Below are 25,314 nucleotides of genomic sequence, written 5' to 3'. Positions count from 1 at the left end.
GCAAGACTTTAATTGAAATTGGTTTTAGAATGGTTTTTAAAGTCAGAGCTGTTTGGATAGTGGAAAATGTTCTTATCGAAGAAGAAGTCTTATTCAGTTCCATATAAGCAGTGTTAAACATTACAGTTCAGCAACGAAGCATTATACAACTATTAAAGGTTAAAGACGAGGAAATACATATATATCAATTACAATTACATTAACTGTAATTTACCAGTCATAAAATCTTGTTATTACAGAATAATGAAGTCGTTTAGATAGCGTAAGACAGCAACTGCGCTCTGTCTCTACACTTTGACGTTAATGTCCCAGTTGCAGGCCCGAACTACCCCTCCAGTTATCTTTACAGCTAATTTCATGCTTTTTACGGCCCAAGTTCAATGTCATCGTTAGAGGACAGAAGATTCCTTGTCCGACGGCCATCTGTGCTTCGTTTACACTGGCTGTAATACGAACGATAAACAAGTGGCTTAGCCGTTGGTTCGGGTGAGGAATGCTTGTGTACAGCGTACGGCCCGCACTCATTAGCGCTCCTACGAGAGGTCCGGTAACTTTTTTCGTCCGCCCAGATGTGGCCTGCGTAAACACTCCTCCTCTATTGTCTGCGGGGATAAAAAATTGGACACCTGGAAGTGTCAAAATGTTCACGCCGTGGGACCGTGTGAACCGCGACTGTTCACGCGATACCTTGTTTATATTACCTGTTACGATGCATATATAAATTCAATAATTATAAAAAACTGCAGCGTTATTAAATTGTCAAAGAAGTTTTTATTTCCACTGTCGCTTTAGAGCGTTTTTACAGCACTTTAGTCGGTAATAAGCTTTTATCGTGCGTTTGTAAACGCGTAAATGGAGGCTTGGCATGCCATCGACGTAATAGCTGGTGTGATCGTGCACAAACACACGCACGGGCCATGATCATGACACGGTCACTTGGAGTGCGCCACAACAAACATTGTTGGTGTCGTGAGACTAAAAGGAAAATCTTCAACGCCAACCAACCAACGGCGTTGGCGAATCCAACATGCACAACTGCAGCAGTTACGAAAACACGCAGATAAGAGACATTTGCGATTGTAAATATCAGACAATGACGAGACGTAACATTTTTTCATCATACTAGAACAAATTGTCATAACATTTAAAGATGGTGTTTTTATTCAAAATGCATTTTTAAAATGGATTGATATATAAGTAGGTGCCAGGATTTCTTAATGACAACCCTACCATGGCCTAGTAATGCAATTATTATCTTGCTATTACCTACGCGGTCACCTATGTTATGTGTTAAGGATATCATTAAAATATATACATAAATTGACCGTGAATAACATTATCGTCTATCCCTTTCTCGTCGTGCACGCGACCAAACTATTGTCTTTTTGTTGTTTTTACCTTTAAGTGGGTCGTTAAGCGACTGTGCCCATGATTCAGCAAGTAATGCTAAAAGACACATTAGGGGCGGTTCAGGATACGGTACTATTAGGCGATTACAACCTATATATTTTTGTGATATGGACGTCGCAATCACACAACTGACACAAAATTGTTTCTGATATTCACCAATATTATGGAGTAGAATAATCAAATGGCTGGTGAATTATTACCACAAAGATTGATTATTTTTCAATGTTTAACATTTCTGAAACGTTTGCGCTTTGAACACATAATTCAGTAATTTGTACTACTTAATGAAAGTCTATTGAACTTGTATTCAAAACATTCATTCGTAAATTATGTTACAAAAAGTGCAAACACTCCACATGCTCGCCCCCGCAAACTAAACAAACAGCACCTATTAAAAAAATATGTTTGTAACAAAACAAATAAACCAATTTGGGTCGTCACAAAAACGGAGGGATTCATCTCGGGAGATGTAACGCGGGATTACCATATTGATGGGCATCTATCTGTCGCCCTTTGTTCGAAATCAGCGACAGCACATTCAATCATATTGATTGTGACAAAAAAAACACTGTATTTTATTATTTTACGAGGGTTTTTTTCCCGCACCTGCAGGCGGCAACAAAAAATTGTTCGCATCGCAGTCGAATTTTCACAAAGTGTAAGGTGCTGTTGAATGGTCAGACGGTGACGGTAAAAGCTACCTTTGGTTTTACGACTATTTAGAATTTAAATGGAATAATTAGTTATTGAATATTTGTTTTTCGATTTTTCAGTTCCACCTGTCATATGTTTACAGCGCATAATTACTATTTTCTTCATCGATAAAAGATACCTAGGGCTGTTTAATTCGTCATATTGTTTATTTTAAACTTATTTGCTAATGTTTTGTAATCTACTAAACTCAAAGCAAATACAATAAATTTAATAAATTATGTCATTAGACACAAAGGGGGAAACGTTAATAATTAATTACTTCAATAATTCCTAAACGTCTTGATCCTAAGTATATTTCCAAAGGTAGTTTTATATAATAGCAGCAATTAAATTGTATAAATTAACATTGAAAAATAAAAGCACATTTAAATTAAGTACGTACATAGTACTCTCTATCTGCATAATAAAAATACAGGTGTAACCTCTACGGGTGTAACTCTACTATTCAACTGAAAAAATTGGTCAAGTGCGAGATGGACCCGTGTTCAGATGGTACCGTTCAAAGTCCATGGATACAAAAATGTATTGAAAACATTCTTTAATAGCCAATAATATTCCTAATTACATTCACATATTGGTCGAAAATGATGTAATAGCCATTCTCGACAAGACAAGAAGAAGAATATTCTAATTAAAACAAATAAAAAAATTACAATGCAGACGCAATTAATTAGATTCAGTCACGGACCATCAGCAAAACAAAAGCTAGGGCGGGCGGCGCTTGCGCACATCTCGTTGCCGGCGACTGCGCACAAAGCTCGCCCGCGGCGCGTACGCAACCACCTGTGACATGTTTATGCGCAGTTCCTCGCCAAATTTACAACCGTCCTGAGTTCGATTCCCGCCGCTAGGGCGTGTCCACTTTACTTATGCCTGTCTGCTGAAAGGTTCAATTGAAGTCTACAATATAACAGGATTTGGAAAACATCGACGAAAAAGGTTTTTTTTGAGAATAGGAAGACCTCCACTTTCCGCAAAGAAGTGGGTCGAAATAGAAAATAATTTAGTTTCCTAATATTAGAGACAGAATAATTTATTTTTAGCGATAAAAATATCTGGAAAATATGCCACAATATTAATTAAAAAAATAAAAATAAAGGAAAAGCACTGACTATTGTATACACATGACATGTGTGGACACACCCTTGTTGCGGATATTGGATATTTTTAATCACCGCGTCGGCGCCTTTACGCAATAAGGTAGCTCAGCAATTGCTTCCATAATGTAACAGATATGTTCTCAGATTGTAAAAATATACTCAAGCGAACCGCCGCCGCAATTATAACCTTGCCGGCCGTTCCACTCGATTGTTTAATAGTATTTATTGGCTTACGTTTCTTTATTAAACCAGAACCGCAATATAATTAAACCGATATTACAGTGAATGTCGCGAATGAATATTGACATGAGTACCGAAGTATTTTATTATTCGCGGGACTTTGTAACCTTAAAACGAAGACGCGTAAAACGCTAAAGAGATAATTTGTATTCGTCAAGATCATACAGTTTTAAACGATTGCTAATTTAAAAAAAAAATCACCCCTATTAAAAGTAATCAAGCGATAATTAACAATAACAGGGATAAAAACGCAATCGGGGCTCATTAAACTGGACAGAAAAAGTTCCGAATGTTATCACAAGCGGAGCGCTGGCGCCGCCAAAGCCGTCGTAAATTGCGAATGTGCGGGCTGCGCCTGCGCACAAACGCGACGATTCACTTGACAGCCCTTATCTGCCGCATCTATAGCCTATTATGCGCCGTTTGACGCCGACTGCAACAGATCGTTAAGATATGCACAATGCACTTGTTGGACAACGCCGAAATTAGTTCCGTTTCTATTCATTGGGAATTTGTGACATGAGGTAAAGGGTACTTTGTAGTCGAAGACCTAAATTCAATGAACTCTTGTGTATAATGTAGATTCAGGGTTGTTAATCTTAATAAAAACAGTAGGTATGCCAGGAGTCAAAGCGTGCAAAATATGCAACATGCAGTTGACCATCACTTTGATTTCCTTTTAGTTTCTGTTTATCTCATAAATGGTTGATATTATGAGTTCATCTAATCGAAACAAGTTGATCCCTTTGTTTTATTGGAACGCGTGAAGGTTCCAATCGACGATATAATGTATGGAGTTTACAGAATTAACGTTAGTTAAAATCCTTGCTTTACCAAATTTTGAAACTATTCAACTGTTCAACATATATAGTGGTTACGTGTAGGATATTAAGTTTTGTCGTAATTGGTAATTTTCGATGATTTGTGGCATAAAAGCCTCGATATTATTTGCATTTTTTGACATTGAAAGTTTTACACTAGGAATTCATATTGCCAGAAATTTTCACACCCATTCTAAAAATTTAAATTTCTAAAAATCAAATACCTACACGCAGAAAACATTACAATTTGTCTAAACAGCAGTCACGCAACAAGACTAACTATAAATGTAAAAAATAGATATTAATTGTAAAAAAAAACAACATTATTTTCAGTAGTAGTTATCGTTTAGTAGTTATTAAGTTAAGTAGGTAGTTTTTATCATTTCTTAAATTAAATTAGTTGTATGATATTAAGAAAAAACCGTAAAATTAATATAATTGGTGTATCATTCTTTATTGTACTTAATATAGAACATTATCTGCCAATAACATATGGCGGAAGTAACAGTGCCTGAAATGTGTAACAAAATTACAGCGTCATCCTCTGGTGTTTGGTTATTCTGTCTGGGAGGACAGGCCGATCACAACGGCGACGGCTCGTTAGCTCCCGACCCATATAAATCAGGCCGTTTTATGACGACTCCCAATTTTTTAACATCCAACTTAATGAAATGCGAGCCCAGTATGGGACCCGGCTAGCGACATTAAAAACGACAAACCATAAGGACGGACGGTTTCTAATTATAATCCTGTCAAAGCTGCGATATAACGGAAGAATTGATGATCACCTGAAAGCGGTGATTTCTATCTACAAGATAGTAGCGATCGGGAAGATAGTAGCTGTTTAATTTTAATATTTCATATTTTTATTTGTTTTGGCGCCGGCCTCGTTGGGACTCGGGGTCTGGGATTCATTTTTTTTATATAAAGAACTTTTTTTTTTAAAATTTAAGTACCTATATGTAATTTTTGTACATATTTACGGGATAGACAAAGAATCAGACCATCAAGTGACGCAAATACACTTGTAGGTAATAAAGGAGGTCGATAAAGTAAATGGATATTGCTCCAAAATTTTACGACTCGCATGACAAGAAAGATCAATTTCTCTTAAAAATATTCATAACTAATATGATCATACTTAATAATGTGTTACTTAAGTGGTAGTTAAAGAGGTATCTACAGTACTAGCTGAAGTGCATATTAATGACAAACTTATGAGGCCAGTCATTAGTAAAGTACACGAACAAGCAACAATTAATCAGACACAGGATCTGCGCTCCCCGTACCGTGATGCCGCAATCCCTAGAACTATCTGCGACTATATAAATAATAACACACTTATGTCTGATGGTACAAGGTTTAGATTAGCAACGTTAGTGTCTAAGTGAATGGCGCCAGTATTTTAGGATGCTTTTCGAAGAAGAGAGTTTGTGAAAACATTGAACATTATAGAGAGCAAGCTTCAAATTTTGTGCTCCGGACGCAGAATGTTTAACGGTAATTTATATTCATAGAATCTACTTGGCATAATTGAGTCCGCTACTCCGGGGGTCTTGGATTCAATTTCTAGATCGGATTAATATTTGTCTGATCTATATTCAATGTCTGCGTGTATTTGATTGTTAGATTACTTAAATGGGTGTGAAAATTTCTGGCATTATGAATTCCTAGTTTCACTTCAAATTTCAAAGAATACCCTTAATATCGACTATATATATATGTTTGAATTCATGATAAATATTTGTCGATGGGTGTACTTTGTGTCCATTATTTACTCGTATCCATTGGACCCAGAAAATAACAATGCTTACTTAGTATTTAGTGTAATGCATTGTGCTGTTAATAAAAGAATATTAAAAGAGATTCTAAAAATTATTCAAATGGACCTAAGGATAAAATATAATAGCAAATACTAAAAAATGGCTGACTACATTAAATATAACCGTATGAACATAATTTCTGTACACTTGATGTTTTGTTGCAAATCCGCAATACTCGCACAGGCATACTCTGGTGCTCCAACTAGTGTTGCCAACAAAGGCGCCGCCGCACGCGAACCGCGCCCGTTTCACAATTAAGCCAGTGTGAGTTAATTGATATTAATACTTTATGTGTGGGATAAGTACTGAGAGAATAGCGAAAAATACGTTTAACGTAGAACAAATAAATTTAACACAATTTTATGCTAAAAGATTAAGAAAATATTTACTTACAAATAAAAATATTAAAAATGATCACTGAGTAAGCATTAATAATATAGGATGTATAAATTTAAATTTATTACCTCATCAAAATATTGGTTTTCACGCTTTTTGATCATGCACGATGAGCACACACAGAAATGTAGATATGAAAGGATACTTTTGTTACTTAGATGATGTGTTAATTAACGAAGTGCGAAAACAAAACATGAATGACATAATGTACATATATTTTTACAATGACATAACGTATCATATATATATATATATATTGCATGACTGATATCTTCTATTTGTTTACTCAAAATGATTGTATAAATATCTTAATTAGCAATTACATTGTGTGAACTTATTTTTAGATATTTGTAATGTATTTTACGAAATAAATCAAATTGTAATTTATTCATCTTTTTCAAACACGAAGCGTGACAATAAGCTTGAAATTGTTTTTTTATTATATTATTCAAATAAAAACACACTATAAATGGCTCTATAATGCATTCGATATTACAGAAAGACGTCGATCGTCACATTAGGTATTTAGCTCAAATTGGATGTATTTTCATTTTGCAACCCGCGATCCGCTTCCCTTCAGGCCTGGCCGGGAGTACCAGGAATCGCCAAGGCTGACACCACGCCACTTCAAACGTGCCGCATGCGTCACCCACACAATGAGTGGGCGACCATCGCGACATCAACTCCATACGTTATTGACATTGAACCGCTGTTACATATTTCACAGAATTGTGTTTTGATGTCGCCACGACGGACGCGTCTTCGCTAATTACGCCTTTTACAATATTTGATCGAGTTGAATTAACACGGACAAGTGTTACTCTGTGAATTGTAAACATGTACTGTTATGTGTACTTATGGTACATTTGCGTTTCTTTAGAAATGTTTGCGTTTATAAGTTCACTGACTGGTTGGAATCTTGCCAGACTGACAATTTAACAATAGGTTCCTGACACGCTATAATTTTTAATATATGGAGTTATTTTATCAATTGGTGGTCAAAGGGACCGTCGATGGAGATAGATATATCACCACAGCATATAACAAAGTGGTAACGTTCCCAAGGGACAGAATGAACACCAGATAAACCCTGACCCACACAAACGTGACAAACAATAACACGTCCAACCACCGCACCCGACGACCCTAGAATCGAGGGCTACAGTCGACGTTATCTCAAGATGTGTACATGTTATCTGTTTCGGTAGCGGTGGGTGAGTGATACACATCGCGCGTGATGTCCCGATGTCGCCGGCGATCCTATCGGCGCCTGCGCACGAACCTGCGCGGGTGGCAACCACCGAGACGACCGTACACGACAAATGGACTTCTTGTTTTTAATTTTTTTAACTGGACACATACACATACATACTTTTGAAGATACTAGGAGAGTATAAAGATACTGCTGATCAGCAGAAAAAATACTCATGCAATCGTCATAAAGAAAAAAGTCATAAATGAAAATTTAAGTGTAAAACATGTTTTAAACTTATAACTTAAAAACTTATAAAATGAAATATAATGTTTTACTGGTATTATTCCTGAAATGATTTAAACTGACATAATATTTCGAGACATCGATTAGAAAACCGAATTGATTTGGACAGAAATATAAACGAGAATAGATTTTAACGGAATGTGCCTTATTTACAAAGCAGTTGACATTTCTGGAACACTATTTGAAGAAATAAGATAATTTATAGATTATTCCACTCATTGAATAAATAACTAGACTGTTATATTATTTCGACGGCCACCGAAATGTTAATTTTGCATGAAAAACACTTTAGTAACTTTTAAGTCTGAACTTCGATTTCCTATATTTAACACAAAAACGTCATCGCCATTGGAAATAATATTTTAATTTTGGTAGGTATTTCCAGTCAAAAAAATTGAAGTCATCTCATACAAATTTATTGTCGGCGGAGAGGGAGTGCGCTGGCGCCATCGCTCGCATTTACATGGCATTGTAACGAGAGGACACGACTCGGAGGGTACTGGAGATGCTATCGGAAGGAGCGCGCCCTCCAATGCTGTAAGCAACTAGAATTCTACAGAGTATATTTTGGGCGCCTAAAATCTGGGAAAATTGTTTCATCATTAAGAAATTTCGAAATTAGACAGTACTGGCCACTCAGACGAGTATTAAGAAAATAATTAAAATAAAAACAGAGAACTAGGTGAAGTACTAAATAGGCCACTAAGATTAATTAAAAGAATTGCTTAATTGTTAACGAAAGTTTTTAGTAAGAACGGTCAATACTATTTAAATGGTAAGGAAGCAATTAAGTTGGTCTGTGTGTATATAAGTAAATATAGGTATGTAAAGAAATTAATTTGTTTTGTCCACCGATGATATATAAATTATGTTTCTGAAATTAATATTGACAGTTATTGAGTATCGAAAAGCATATTCTTAGGAAATATTCAACAGATTTATATAACTACCTACATGTTGTAGTAGGATACTAGGACACGTCATCAGTCATCTCAACTACAGTCATTATAATGCGTCTGCGCAGACGTTGCGTGAAACATAACAAATTCACAGCCGGGCATGGGATGGGTGACGAACTCTTATCCTACACCGTTTGCTTCGTACGTGCTTATATTTGTGACACGAAGATTACATTGGTCGAGCAATGGTGAGTCAAGGTGAGTGATAACAGAACCCACAGAAATGAACGAAACAAAACATAAAAGCTAAAGAAGGACTGCCTATTACAGACTGAGTTGCTAATTTTGCCCATAATTTAAACTAAAACTTTGACTTTTACGAAATGATTAAGTGTTTTCGTAGATTTTATTTTTTTATTAGTATATCGCGATTAGCCTATTCAAAGTAATGGTTTGATAAATAAAGAAGTGGAGGAGATGAAGTAGGAAATTGGACCTTGGGCTCCGACGATCTATGGCACAAGAAGAAACCGAGACAAACCTCAGAAGGATTACTCAAGTTAGTTACTAAAAATGCAAATCCAATATGGAAACAGAAAGCTAGTTCAGTCAAATCTTTTCATATATAGGTAAGTAAACATGCTATACTATTTTTTATACATTGTCATTCGACTTCCCTAAGTCAGCGAGTGAATTCGAACAATGTGAACTAACTCGAGTTCTCATGAACTGAAGCACCCAGCGATCTCGTAATGAGCCTAGCTTCTAGGAGAGGAATTATGGCTGTAGAAATATAAGCACGTACGACGGTGCGTGGTTTCGGAGGCGAGATGAGATCTGAGCTCCCACTGAGTACACAGTAGCCTACTCAGGTTACCTCGTCGCGACACTCTTCATTTCTAACTTTAGATCGATAAAAAAGAAAAGTCATGATTTCAATCTAATCACATTATTTACACTCGTTCTGAATTTGAAATTCCAAATATGCAAATGTAATTAAAAGTAAAACTGTACAAATTAAAATACGTCCGCAAAATACAGCTTATTGCATTCAAAATGCCAAGTTGTCTGATTCGCTCGCATTACAATTTGTTAGCGAGCCGAGGGCCGTGAGAATAATTCCCAGTTCCACGTAACATGGGTTAAACGCTTGTATCGGAGATACCGATCTAACCCGAGCTTCTCGGTGGCGCCATAAAAACAAAACACATCCACAACCACTTTCTTCCTTAAATTATTCGAGGAATTTACGACGATTCGACCGACAAAAATGTTATAACCTAATGAGAAATTATCATCAGTCGTCTTCCAGCAAAAAATGAGTCGTGAGCTCGACCGACGATCGAAAGACGCATATTTTTTATACCCTTAATTGGAATTATTGTTTCTTGTATTTTTTTTTGTGAATGTCTCGATTGTTTTAGAGTATGGTAGAACAAAAAGGCGCGGGATCCGACGATGACTCTGCGATTCTGTCAGCCTGTCTTCAGATTGGCGAACCAGGATCCGTGGCAGAGATACATTGCTGGTTACGTTATGAATGTTGTCAAGTCAGCTTATTTGATGAGTACGGTGGTTGTCGAACGTGTGACAAATGTTGTGGCGTGTTCCCTGGAGATGCTGCGATAGGATCGACGGCGACCATCCGGCGCGTGCTTCGGATGCCGGGCCCACTCCCTCCTTTAGCCGGAATTACCCATTACATCAAATGACGTTACGCTTTTTGGACGACAAATTCCCACTTTTTCATCGGCACCCTGATTACTCTAAACGTTTATTATCAAATAAATTGAACAAACAACTTCATTTTACAGATATAACTGTTAGTAGGTAACGATTGTACAGTACTTGTGATGTTAGGAAAATTATATAATGATTTTATTTCTACCCATCTTCGTAGATTACATTTCATACGCATAATAATTGCTTCTAGTTGGTTTGCAGTCTCTTAAGCACGACAAATCGTTAATCAGATTAGCTATCTCGAGAGCGTGTAACATTATGTCAGTGACGGACGCCAGAGATGTTGCACGTCGCAGGCGTCGACTTTACAGCCCATCTGATAGTGCGGGGCTGCATGCGGGAAATTCTAATGTCAAGTGATCGAGACATCGATGTGACGAGTGGAGTCGATATGAAGCGGCTGCAAGACGAAGCGCTGTCATAATCTGATTATTAGTGCTGCGTGCGCTGGGCGGGGCGCGCAGCGTGCGGTCGGCGGCGCCCCAGGAGGTCGGCGCCCGCGCATCTCCCGCTCGCTCCCACAGCCTTCTGCCGACGTTGGAGCAGGACGACACCACACGCGCGCACTGAGCAGGCGACAAACGACCCGTGGTAAAACAAAAGGAATGTTGCCGGCGACGCTTTGAGGCGCCGGCACCGCTCCCCGCGCCCTAATCACCCATTTTAATTACGACACAGATCGAATCAATTAATCGGTATTTCTGTTAAAACAAGCGCCGGCCGCGCTTATGGCTCATCGTGTTATGAGTTCCAGATTGATATGCGATTATGAATTTATCTCGTCAAAATCATAAGCAATCAATAACTTTAGCGAGGTCAAAACTCAAAATCGTGATCGCTCTTGGCGCTAAGCTCGTCAATAGTATAAAGCCTGCAGCCGGAGCCAACCACTTGCTCAAAACTACGGATGTGTTTAATTATAACTTATGTTTTTTCAAGCGAATTCGGACGCGCCCTTCCCTTCGAATAACATGAGAATAAATAACGAGTTTTTGTGTTGTATGTTTGTTTTTAAAATGGCGGGAGGTCCGCGCGACGACACGCGAGCGGCGAGCCCGGCGCGCCTCGCCCATTTGTCATATTTCGGTTTTGAGAAAAAATAAATAACCTACTCTATCCTAACCAGTGTTTGTGTGTAGAAGATTATTGAGGGTTAACTATTATCTCCAAACAGATGGAACATGTCAAATTTTAGGGCTTTTTAAGAATATTGTTGCATGTTAAATTACAGAGCACAAACAAACAAATTGCAATATGTTACAGCTATTTTAAGAACCATCTGTCTTAGCATTATGGTTTAATAAGAAAAATGTGTTTTTGAACTATAACACAAGTCGCATGCAAGCGTGTAAACAGCGCAGACAACGTGTGAAATTGCGTATGTGTGCTATATACTCAATCAATTTACAGGTGTGCGTAGAGACAGTACACAAGTGGGAACATTTGGGTCGGTTGCCTTAAATCCACTGTCTAACACATAGAACAAGCGATGGCGGACGGCAGGTGTAGCATCGGCCGGCCCTGCCTGCACAAACGAACCGCCCAAAACCTTCTGTTTGACTTTCCAATTCTAAACCTGAGCCCCACTCCGCGAACACCCGGATAAAGAACTCGTACGATTGCTTTTAACTTTTTAAACCCATGTTTGCCCAACGACTAAAAGCATCAAGTTACACTTTCCAATTTGATCAGACGTTCGTAGTCTTTCCAGAATAACTCAATTACTGCGCGCACGCACTGCCTCTCATAGTATTCAATACCAGAAATAAATGAAATATTTTTGACCCATTTCGGCTGTGGCGCCAGGGCAGGCGCGCGGCGGGCGCCGGCCCCCGGCCTTTTACACGGCATCATTAATACAAAACAAACAAAAGTGACCTCTAGACGGGCCCGGCAACTAACGAGATTCACCAACCGCCGGATAAAGCGGTAAATTATTGGAATGTTAACCGGACCGCGGCTCGGTGGTCCGCGCGGACTGCAAAAAAACGTGTAGAAAATGACAGAAGCACATACGGACCTAGCTAATTATCTTCTGCGCAAAAACCGCGACAGAGCGCCGGCGCGCCAGTACAGCCATTCCGCGCGACAGCTATTTCTTCGGAGACCAATGCTTTTTGTTGGGCAATATTTAATAACCGCAAGCGACAATCCGGCGCGGAAAGGAAGCTAATTACGCGTGAATTGCCGGAGTATGCGGTCGGACGCGATATTGGTAATTGATCGAAGTTTTGATCGACGTGGGCGTTGGCGTTGTTGCCAAGGCTCGGTTCCTATTTGTTGGATTTAGAGGAAATACTATAAAAGCTAAAGAAGAACACCATAGCAGAGGATGAATAAAATGTCGCATTATCCATTTCCAGCACTACTTACTATACTATATAGTATACCTATATAGGTAACTAAAATTTCCTACATTACATTGTAATCAATTAAGAACTTCTAGAAGAATTGTTGCCATTTTTCCAGTGTCAACAGGAATTGACGGCTGATGCCATGCGATAATGCGACTCGTCGTCATCCGCTAATGACGAGATGAATAGTCCGTCTGATAATTACGGAGCAGCGTGCGGTGGGCCTCCGACCCGCGCAGGAAGGGCGGAGGCGCCGATCTCGCGTCGACTGTGTAATTTCTTCACTGCTCGTTCCACATTATCGATCACGAAAAAAAAATAATTGAAGGGGTTTCGTCGTAAAGCAAACAAGCTTATAATAAGCTGTAATTTGTGCTCGACCATTTAGAGAAATGCACAAATTGCTGAGGCAGCTGTTTGTTTTGTCTATGACGGAGGTCCGGGCTCCCAAATTATCCCTTAACAAGCCCCGCGTCAGATTCAGCAGCCCTAATGGCTTTTCGTTAAGTTTTTGTTATAATTTATGACGTAGTGATGTGTTTTATATGTTTGTCTGTGGAATTGCGACAGCTGCGCGGTTTAATTGGCCCTCGATGACTACCTTCGAGCTTCGTGATCGAATTGTATCGATTAAGAAGACCAATGTAGAAAAATATATTTCTATCGGAGCAATAGATCAGACAATTATTATGAAGATGGATGTTATAATTGCATCACAATGGATGAAGTCACGCGTGATAGGTGGTCGGTGTTTTAACTACATTTTTTTTTTCATTTACATTGGTAATTGAAAATAAAAACTTTTTGGATATCGATTTAGGAATTTATCCTAAAAAGTATCTAAATAAGATGTTTTAATTCAAAAAAATTAAATAAGATGATTTTTTTTCTCTTGATTTTGGTTACTAAACTAAAATACTTAATATTTCTAAATATATGTTCTAAATAAGTATATGTCAGATATCCACTTTTGTTTTAATAATTTTGAGTCCATTTCGTTGTTAAGTAAGAATTATGTTTCGATTAAGAAGTGAATATTATGTAGATAGATAATTATTAATATCGTCCCAAGGCATAAAAACATTTGTGAATTTCGTCAAGAATTTTCAACAGTCAATTTGTAACAAATTTTTTTGATTGATCATAATTTTATGCCAATTAAAGATTATCAAACTATATTTGGCCTTAAAACACCTGCAATTTTAGATGAAGCTACACCCTAGTGCAGTTTGATCATTTGATGTGATTATGTAACAAATTAAAAAAAATACGCGTTATTGTCTTTATTTCATATCCAGGAAATAAATAGGTAAACTGCTCCGATCCAAATAAAAGGATTTTATTTTTAATTATTGCTTCCTGCTTGTTGGGTACATAATACTATATTTAAATATAGTTTAAGTTTTTCGGAATTTTCCAATATATAGTTTTTATATGTGTGGAATATTCCGACATTTGTCCGACATGTTCTTAATCGATAAATGAAAACCAATAAAATATGATTTTAGAAATCGTGTGACTTACCGTCCTCCCTTGGTGATGATCATCTCAGTGCCTATGTCGTGGAATCTCCTCCACAGGTCGCCGTTGAGGAGGCGCGCCTCGCAAGCCGGCGGCTCAGCGTCCGCGCCCACGCGATGTTCTGTTGGAAAATAATTATCTTAATGTCATTTTTGCCCCAATTTATTTGCGTTTCTTCATTGTATAAGTTTTCAGTTTAGTTATAAAAATAGATTGGCCGCAAATAAACTAAAAAATAAGATTATAGTTTAAAAAATAAAAATGACATGTAAAAAAAATAGAAGTATATTTTACCGCTAATTTAGTTAATAGTTTTAATAGTTTTAATTTTAGTTCTTTGTGATCAATTGAATTGTTACATTTTCGCTGTGATTTTGGAAATATATCGTAGTTCTGTTAACTTTTGCACTTTTGGAGTTTTATTTAATATTTGAAGTTCAGTTCACTGGAAAAAATACCAGAGGGAATAACATCCCAAGTTATTCGAGTATCCACATTCGTTTTAATAATTTTGAGTCCATTTCGTTGTTAAGTAAGAATTATTTTTCGATTAAGAAGTGAATATAATAGACAATTATTGTATTTGTATGTGTATATTCATCTTGTCAGGCTAGAATGGTGTTAAACGCAGTCATATTAGTTAATAAAGAAATAGAAACAAAAGTTTTAAATTAAATAAAGAAGTACGCAAAAGATAGATTACAATACAATACAATGGTACATTGTTCCTAAAATTAATACAGCTAAAAGCTTGTATTGTATACTCAAGCAAAAGTATAGGTGTTTGGCTTCTTCTTCATATTCGTCGTATTCCTCGTGGCGAGGGTCGTGCTCATTACGTGGAATGAAACACATACAACAACTTTCTTGGTATTATTAATGTAGTGGTTTGCCATTGCCTTCTCCATTTCACACATAAGTTAATAAGAATCAACCAGTGTGCAGGTTTCCTCACGATGTTTTCCTTCACCGGAAGCAAGTGGTGGTCGATGAAAACTACTATACACGAGTCAGATTGGTATACAAACTCATGTGACATGAGTAGGATTCGAACCTGGAATTTTCAATCCACAGGCGTCTTAATCATTACACCACCACCACCACGTGTTTGGCTTATTAGGTAAGTAATGAGTACGATATTTTAGTATTAAATACCTATGTAATAATTATTTACAAATATCACTACTAAACTGATTTATTCAGTGTTATATTTTTCCATAGTTGTCATTCTGATATTTTAAGTTTATTACTTTGTTAAAACAAAGTAACGTTCCAATTTAACATATCTAACTACTTATTCTAAAATAATTTATATACATACTTATTCGATTAGAAATTATGACGAAAAAAGTAGACAATGAAAACTCAACGCTCAATTTCAAACAAGATGATCAAAAATCATTCCCTACCGACTTTCGTCATTTTCAGACATATAATACGCCGACCGATAATATTGATACTTTATGGCTTCCTCCGATGATATCGTGTACGCTGATCAAAGCGGCCGCGATTAACGCCGCTCATAATATACTATATCTATTATACTATGCTGCGCGAGCGCATTTACCGTTTTGTTCAGCCGTACGGACTTTAAATAATGATTAATCGTTTAATATACTATAAAATTATGAATTGAATGGGTGGGTTTTGCGCAACGTGACGTCTAACTCATAGTGAGATATATATCTAATCATTAATGGTATTTTATATTGCTTTTATCTGAGGTTTCATGTCTTGTTTATTGAAATTCATAATAATATTAATCTTCCTTTTATCTGGTACAGTCGACAACATAATTCAAATCACAGTCAAATATATTTCTCATTATCCTTATATATTATATAACGACTACTGCCGCGTCTGTCTGTTCACGATAAACTCGGAAACGACTATACAGATTTTCATAAAGTTTTCATCAATAGGTAATCGTGTGATTCCTGTGGAAGGTTTAGGTGTACCTATAATTTAAAATGTTTTTACCCGAGTGAAGCCGGGACGGGCCACTAGTAGTTTATGTAGTTATACTTTATAAGCACAGAATATGAAAGAAAAGGAGCAGGGTAGTATGAGAGAGAAAGAGAAACTAAACAGAAGCTAATGTTCAGTAGTGGGCGAAATAAAGCTAAATAATTAGATAAATAAATACATTTAATACTAATTTAATATTAAATCTAATATTAAATTGATATTAGTTTAAATTAATTAATATTATTAAATTATTTCATTTAATATTAGTACAAATAACACAGATTGAGCTAGCCCCAAAGTAAGTTCGAGACTTGTGTTATGGGATACTAACTCAACGATACTATATTTTATAACAAATACATACATAGATAAACGTCCAAGACCAGGGCCAATCAGAAAAAGATCATTTTCCATCGTGACCCGACCGGGGATCGAACCCGGGACCTCTCGGTTCAGTGGCAAGAACTTTACCACTGCGCCACCGAGGTCATGACAATGGTACTGTAATGCTGAAGTGCTGAATTAATGCAGCGTGTGGTCCCGCCCTAGAATAGGACCGCTCCATATCCTCCCGTGGATGACATACGAGACGTAGCAATGTCAAACACAAGATAGGTTATTTTAAAATAGGTATTGCTTCATATTTGTTTATTTCTCCCATAATTTTATTTTTGCGTTCGTCTATCCATGAAATTATTAATTAGTTGAGGTTCCTTTTAAAATTATCAAATTAGTTTTTAGTTATTTATTAAAACAAACTAATCAGATTTAATGTTAAATGTGCAGTTTACAAAAATATAGGTTACGAGCTTTCGCTCGCGTATATTTCCCACGGGAACAGATATTTTTCCGGGATTAAACCAATCTACTTGAAATGTCGCATGCATGTGTGCATGCAAAATTTCACATCATAATTTCACATCATAATTTCACATCATAATTTCACATAATAATTTCACATCACAATTTCACATCACAATTTCACATCATAATTTCACATCACAATTTCACATCATAATTTCACATCATAATTTCACATCATAATTTCACATCATAATTTCACATCATAATTTCACATCATAATTTCACATCATAATTTCACATCATAATTTCACATAATAATTTCACATAATAATTTCACATCATAATTTCACATCATGCATATGAAGATTGGTTGAGTAGATAGAGCGTGACGAGGTATTACATTTCTTTACACGCATTTATAATATTCGTAGGATATAATTAAATATTTATCAGTAAACAACGCCACGATGTTTAAGTACATTGTTAATTACCGTATTTAACGGTGCGACAGTTTGCTTAGGCGTAATGAGGTGACGGATAAAATCAAAATTAATTAATTGTAGTAACAATTAGATAAACATATATGTCACAAATCGTAGTTGATTTTCTATTATGAAACACATGTAGAATACCTTCTCCGTATTCCAAACTATAGCAATACACGCTTCCTAAATATTTTTCTGTATTATCTCCTATGATCAGACATAAGTCCACTAACAGTTATTTGTATATAGATGTTTGATTTGATTTGTACTTAAATAAGTATAACACACACTGTATCAGATTTTCACTGTATGTAATTTTCTTTTACATGTGTATTTTTTATGATGAAGAGAACACAATTTCATTGAATATAAAAAATACCTATTTATTTGTATACAAATTAAAAGTTAATTATATTGATAAAGCACTTAAAACTCTCTTCAGTAGAAAAGATATCAACGCGCGCCTGTTCTTGTCAGATGATTCAATTCTTGCGACCGCGGCTTCGACCGCGTAATTTTCCCACAGGAGCAGTAGTTTTTCCGGGATGAAAAATAAACTACGTTCTTCTCCATAAATACTTCAAATTACATGTATGCAAAATTTTAAGATTATTGGTTGACTGGATTTATATTGTTAATTTGTATTAATGTATGCAATATAGTTTTTTTTACATCAATCTTGCTCCCTCCTTCGTCTTCATTTGGTCCGTATAAGCCCTTCTTGGCTTTTCGCTTCTATTTTACTCTCTATTAGGTTTTTAATCAGATGATCACGCCGTACAAGGTGGCCAAACATTTTTCCACGCCTCAACTCTATAACTTTTAATAAACTGTAAGTTGCTTGGAATATGATCTAAATAATCGTTAACTAAAACACAATTTTTCAATACAATAATTATTTCTTTTGAATTAATTATGTTTTAATAATATATATAAGATAATAATATTACATATTAATTATGAATTAATTAGATATAAGACCTATATTTGTTAATTGACGTCCTTGGAGTAAAGGCCGCGGTGAAGTTTGTTGCGCCGCTTCTTCTTCACCTGCGCTTTGGAAGCCGGCAGTAGACTTTGTTTAAGTAATTTTTTGACGTCAATAAGTGATGTATATCATCATAAATTGAATAAAGAATTTTGAATTAGAAAGGATTTAAAATATATCAATATTAGATGGGAAATCCAGTAGTTAGACTGTGTACATGATAAGTTACATATCAAAAAAACATTATATTACTTGATAATATTAAACTTATCAGGGAGTTGAAATTTAAATAAAAACTATAGTTTGGAAAATAGAAAAGAAACATTAGGCGCTGGATAAGATACTACTTTTACCTAGTATCTGAGAAACAGGCCCGGCCTGGTTTAGATACTAGTGCGTTGGACTATGATAATGAACTGGATATATTTATATCGTACGTAAAGTTCACCTACTTATTGTAAAATTGTTCTTATTTGGCACGTGAAAACGAGATAGTAATGTAAATTGCATGCAGGAATGTTTTTGCATAGATTTAATGTTTCGCAATTATAGGTTTTTTTTTTTTAATATTTTTTCATTAAAGTACCTAGCATGTCTTATCCTTTACCCGTCACATTGGCAAATTAATGTATATATAAAAAAAATAAGTATTTACCTATAAAAAAAATTAGATCACAAAAATAGTTATTTTTAAAAATGGCTTACGCAATCCACTGAGAGATGCAGCGTGCAGCATCTGCTGCCTCAGCAGATACTCCCCGAAGTGCGCCTGATCCATCATCATCTTGACAATATCCAACACAAAAACCACGCTCAACCCAACGTCACAATACCATTTCAAAGTCAACGTGGAAACCTTACAAAATCACACCAATTCAATGAAGACACGCGCACAAAAAGTTCATAATTGGAACGGAGATGACGTGACGGGACGACAGCTGCGTTTGCACTGATCCAAGTTTGGTATCGCGGGCGGCGCGTGCGCAGCGGCCACGCCCACTTCGCCGTGATTGGTCGGCTGTGGACTAATGGTGGCGGGCGTCAAAGCCTCGCGAGCTTTCCCTGAGCTTTCCGCCCGCCCTTGACAGGTGATTGTTCGATTGACGCCGCGTGGGCGCGGGTATCGATGAGAGCCCATTGTTTTTGGATGAACAGCTTTTGGTACGGCTCTGCTTAGCATGCGATGTCGCAGGTGGGCTGAGAGTCTCGCCTTGATATGTATTGAACATCGGCGCTGAGTGTTGACATGATATTAAATCTTGTTAAGACTTTATTGCGGAAGTTGTTATATTAGATACTTATAATAAATGCGCTTTAATAGTGGGTAATAAAATGAAGAATGCACGCTCTAAATATATATCTAAGTCTTGAATATGTATACATTTTATAAGCGATATATTTATTTAGCAAACAATCTGTTGATTCAAATACAAAACAAATTTATACACAATTTTATTTTTCATTTTGAAAAACGAAAATTTTACTTTTAAACACTAAGTACTTATATCCCGCAATAAAATCATTTATATAACTATTTTGACAAGGCAGGTGAAACCACGTGGTGAAGATAGATTGTAATAAAGACGAAGTATTAATTATCATCATATCTAGTGTGTTATTGTTAACACTGGTGTCAGATTTTCAAGTCACCTAAAGGCATCTCATATGACTTTACGATTCTATTATTAAGCAGTTAGTCGGATATAAACTAGTGAACGAAACTGGCCACAAATGGGCAGGTTTCCTCATGATGTTTTCCTTCACCGGAAGAAAGTGACGATCTATGGAAAATACCAATTTATTTTATATATGGAAAATACTTACTATACATGAGTCAGATTGGTGTACAAACTCATCTGGCACGAATAGGATTCGAACAAAGGTTCGAATCCTATTCGTGCCTATAAAGATAGGCCACTTGAACTTTTATTGAAATTTTGTGGAACGGGTATCTACGTAAGTAGCTAATTATTTACAAGATAATTGAACCCACACGATTTAATTTTGAGGTATGTAAAGTTTTTCAATTTGCACTAATCTACTAAAAAGAATCATCTTTACTTCCATAATAACATTATAAAGAGAATTTGTATATATGTTTTGTTGTTTATAATGAATAAACTGAAAAACAACTGGACCGATTTTGATGAAATTTGACTGACACAGAGACAGAGGAAACCGACAGAAGTAACATACTTACTTTATTATTTTGGTTTTACCCGAGCGAAGCTGGGGCGGGCCTATATATATATATATATTATCCTATTTATGTACCCACATCATATTAACATTATTTCACTACACTTGTACGTTAGTCTCCTATCTAGTCCTAATGTTTGCTGTTGTTTGTTTCTGTTTCCGTACATATTAACTTGTTTATTTTGCCACCTTACCTACTTTTGTACTTGGTTCCAGCTGAAAATCAGCGCCTTGGCTCGATACCATGGCACCATGCTGAGCTGGTCGCCATTTCGGCTTACATATTGTATTCGATCTATATTCGTTACTCTTTTGTATGTTTGGATTTTATGTGTTTGCCGAATAAATGATTTCTTTCTTTTAATAGTTAAATTATAACCTAGCCTAGTTGAATAGTTAAATTATAGCCTAGCCTAGTTTAATAGTTAAATTATAACCTAGCCTAGTTTAATAGTAAAATTATAGCCTAGCCTAGTTTAATAGTTCAATTATAACCTAAAAAAGTTATTTAGTCATAGATAGGTACTCCTCAATTATAGATCGTAACAATACGTACCTATTGACTTTTCATCGAGTCCTCTTTCCCACGGTGACCGAATCAATGAATTTCCAGTCAGATTTTCATTCAATTTTAATTACGTTCGTTCTGTTATTGTGCATTATTTATACAACTGCCCCAAAAAATTAGGTTATGCTTTCAGTACCTACTTATCGCCCGGGTCACCTACTATAATATTATAAATGCGAAAGTTTGTGAGGATTTATGTGTACTGGACGGATTGTTATGAAGTTTGGTACACGGGTAGAATATACCTAACCAGGGAATAACATAGACTACCTACCTTTTTATCCCGAAATTCACACGGGGTCGATACCAATACCTACCAAAGGTACCAATACATACTTGTAAATCGGGCATTACCTAACTTTATCCTCCCGGGTAACTAATTTAGACTTTTAACTTAGACCTCGCGAACACAATATTTTTTTACAAAATGTGTGAATATTTTAAAAACGAGTGAAACTATTTTGATTCCCCACGAACTTGAAAATTTTATTGACATATGCTACATAACTTTTAAATTTCATCAAAATCGAACCAATGGTTCGAAAGTTATCGCGCTACAAACAATCATACATACATACATACATACATACAAAAAAAAATATTTTTATCCCAAGTAGAATGTTAGACTTCGCTCGCTTCGCTCGCTCGGTCCAATATCTACTTACTTCTTTATGAATTTGGGTTCTGTATGTTACACCTACTTAATCTTTATGTAAGAAGACGTGGTTTCATATCTATAAGGATAAGTGAATCACCAAAGCTACATTTCTTAGACACATGGCGTGTTGACGCGTCATCCCTGGTGCCTCTGATAGCATTGTGTGACATCCCATATCACTGGCCTGTTATCACAACTGCTATCATGTCTTGGCATTCGCTTACTCATGACCAATGACCTAATCACCGGACATAAACTCAAAATATAAAGCGTACGTAAAATACAACATTGGGCTCAACACACAAATCAATAAGTAAATATTTTAATCATAATTAACAAACATTTAATCTATGAAAATATTTTATCCTTAAAGTAAGTACTAAATATATTAATCACCTACTATAATTGTGAGTAAAAGTTTGTGTATGAATATCGTGTTTATTTCAAATTAACGCGGAGTCGCGGTTAAAAGCTGGTAGTAGGTACATAATTAGGTACCTTTTTTATTAATATTCATATCATATCTAATATTCAACATTTTGTACTAAGTCCAAATAGCTAATCGGTCAAATATTATGAGACAGCAAAAATAATTGTCGGATTAAATAAAGATTTTTCTTTTCATTACTTACCTATTCTACTTCGTTATCCAAAACTGCTGTGAAAAATTCCACAGCAAAAGTTATCCGGTATTTCTTCTGTGAATTAGTTAATTAATGCAGTGACCGTGCAAACCTTTCACAGCTAAATGAGTTACTCTAACGAAATTTGTTCAATTTACGAGGAATCCGAACCATTTCTACATTGTCATTAAGGCATTAACAGATAATATCTGATTTTCTATAGGCCGTCTGATCTAATGATAGTGATTGTAATGCCCACCTTTTGGAATGTAGGCTTTAATTTCTCATGTGGGAAAAGTATTTAATAATGAAGAATTGTTTCTAACATTGTCCTTATGTTGAAGAATTTATGTGGATATACTTACAATATGTCCTGCGTCTACTTACTAAGCTTTTGCTAACTTGATCAAAATCAAAACGAACACGAAATTAGACCTTCTCTCACGAGCACTTTAAGTTGGTACCTAATTAATATAAGACAAAGTATTTTTGTGGTAGTTTATAAGTAGCATCAACTTTGGTAACTGTAAATCCTTACAGTTATGATTGTCTGTAAAATAAATAAATGTATACGCTAGGAAAAACTTCATAAATTAGTACATTATCAAGATAATAAACATTTATTTATAATTGTACTTAGGTAGAAAAATTATATTGAAATCGAGCTTCAGTCAAATATCTATAATGAAATGCTAAAATTCACATTGTCATACAATTTTATTTGTTATTCGTTCGACGTAGGTATATTTTTGAACATTTGATTCTGCTCATCAAAATGTACCTATTTTTTGAAATTCTACTTTAACTAATATTTTATTAATAATAAATATTTGAAAATACAGCAAAATTTTCAGGTCACGCAATCGTATCTATAAAAATTTCATAATTATTCGCCGACGACGCCAAGCAATCAACTTGTGAAAGTATTACTACATATACCTAGGTAAGTAGTTGTCAGATCAAATCAGACAAGTGACGTATTTAAACTAGATTTTGTAATGCCTACCTACCATTTTTTACTCAATGCATAGGTATAGGTAATAAATTGTGCGGAACTTTTGTTTGATCTCGCCGGGTCGTTTGTTGGTATTTAATGATTTTTAATCAGTCGTTAATTATGTTTGAGTTAGAGACTTTAATATTTCTGAGACGTTGATTGTCTTCTCGATAAATTGGTTTTAAATTACAAGCTAGGCTAGGTACAACGTTTCTTTAAATGAATAAAATCTGTATGTACTTAATTGGTTGAGTTAGTCGGAGTGAAAAAGTAGTTTTTTATAATCTATATATAGATCAGTATTGTGTATTTGTGCATTTGTGCAAGTAGGTCCTTCCTAAAGGTGTGATGTAGTAACCTACTTATAATGGTACCCATACACTATCAGCGAATTCAGACAGATGGCGACGCGAATGAATTTGCGTTGTTACTAGTGAGCTTTTTTTACCAAAAGGAAAAAACAGCAATGTACTAAATTAAACGCTACACACCATCAGCAGTCTGTTTGCCGATGACGTGTAGATAATGTATTTTCGTAAAATTTCGTAAATTTCAGTTTCCATACACTGGAATTCTTACTCTTCTTACATACTCTAGCTACTCTTAGCTCTTCAGACTACTTAGGTACAACTTCTAAGGGTTGGTATAAGTAGGTACTTCCCCCCGACGGGTTCCCATCTTGTCGCGATAGTGGAGCTTAGTAACCGGGGGGGCTGGTCTGACACAACCAGCCACCCCGATGAACCAAGAGGAACCCAAGGCCCAGAGACTTTGGTGGGTGCTCTGGGCCTGGTGGACGGTCCCCTAGGTAGTACTGCCATTGGCTGGTTACCCGCCACCAGCCTTTGGATGTGGAAACTAGAGGGGACCAGAGGTGGGGTCGCGGGGGTTTGTCCTCCGCGACCACAGCGCAGCCGTGGCGCTGAACACGGTGCGGTGGGGCCGCAGGGGAAGAGGAGAGTCGGTATGTCTCTCGACGATCCCCCTGTCCTCTGCGGCCGAAGGGTGGCTGTCTCTGTATCGGGTGCAATGTGTGGGTGTCACCTGCCTATCACCTCTTGCGCCCGTACAGAGGCAGACTTGGGTGCCCTGTGGCACCACGCTCGCGTGGCGTAAAGGGCGGGTGGTTAGCACTTGTGCTTGCTGCCCGCCCAGGTCGGGGCCGAAAGGCCGGCCGGGGGGGCGTCGCGGTGATGCCTAGCGACCTCGTGACGTCCCAGGGGTTTAGTGGGTAGGCTGGGCCGACTAGCGGCCCAGGAGTCCCACACTCAGTGCGTAACAAGCACAAAAAAAAAGTAGGTACTTAGTTACCATTTCTACCTAATCTAATACTGGAACCACTGCACGTACCGATTCAAAAATCCTCTTTGCATGTTATTATCCAGAATCCTAACTGATACTTATTCCATTGGAATCGTAGCAGAGCAGCACAGACATAGGTTTTTTTTTGTTATGTACGCAAGAATGGAAATATGAATGAATTCAGGTTTAAACTTTAGAGAAGC

At 36.5% G+C, this 25,314-nt stretch overlaps 1 protein-coding gene across 1 annotated transcript in view; it reads right to left on the bottom strand.

The window, feature by feature from the left end:
* Doc1 (Dorsocross1) overlaps positions 1–19,701 on the bottom strand; it is a 32,734-nt gene extending 13,033 nt beyond the window's left edge. Inside the window, exons 1-2 of the mRNA XM_053769588.2 lie at positions 19,470–19,701; positions 14,523–14,640 (exon numbers count right to left, since the gene is read on the bottom strand). Of these exons, the coding sequence (XP_053625563.1) occupies positions 14,523–14,640; positions 19,470–19,548 (197 nt within the window). The 5' untranslated portion in view covers positions 19,549–19,701. The remainder of the gene's footprint in view (positions 1–14,522; positions 14,641–19,469) is intronic.
* Between the last annotated feature and the right edge of the window lie 5,613 nt (positions 19,702–25,314).

Source organism: Plodia interpunctella, chromosome 3, assembly GCF_027563975.2.
Source record: "Plodia interpunctella isolate USDA-ARS_2022_Savannah chromosome 3, ilPloInte3.2, whole genome shotgun sequence".
Taxonomy (NCBI): Eukaryota; Metazoa; Arthropoda; class Insecta; order Lepidoptera; family Pyralidae; genus Plodia; species Plodia interpunctella.
This window is presented reverse-complemented; position numbering and strand designations above follow the sequence as displayed.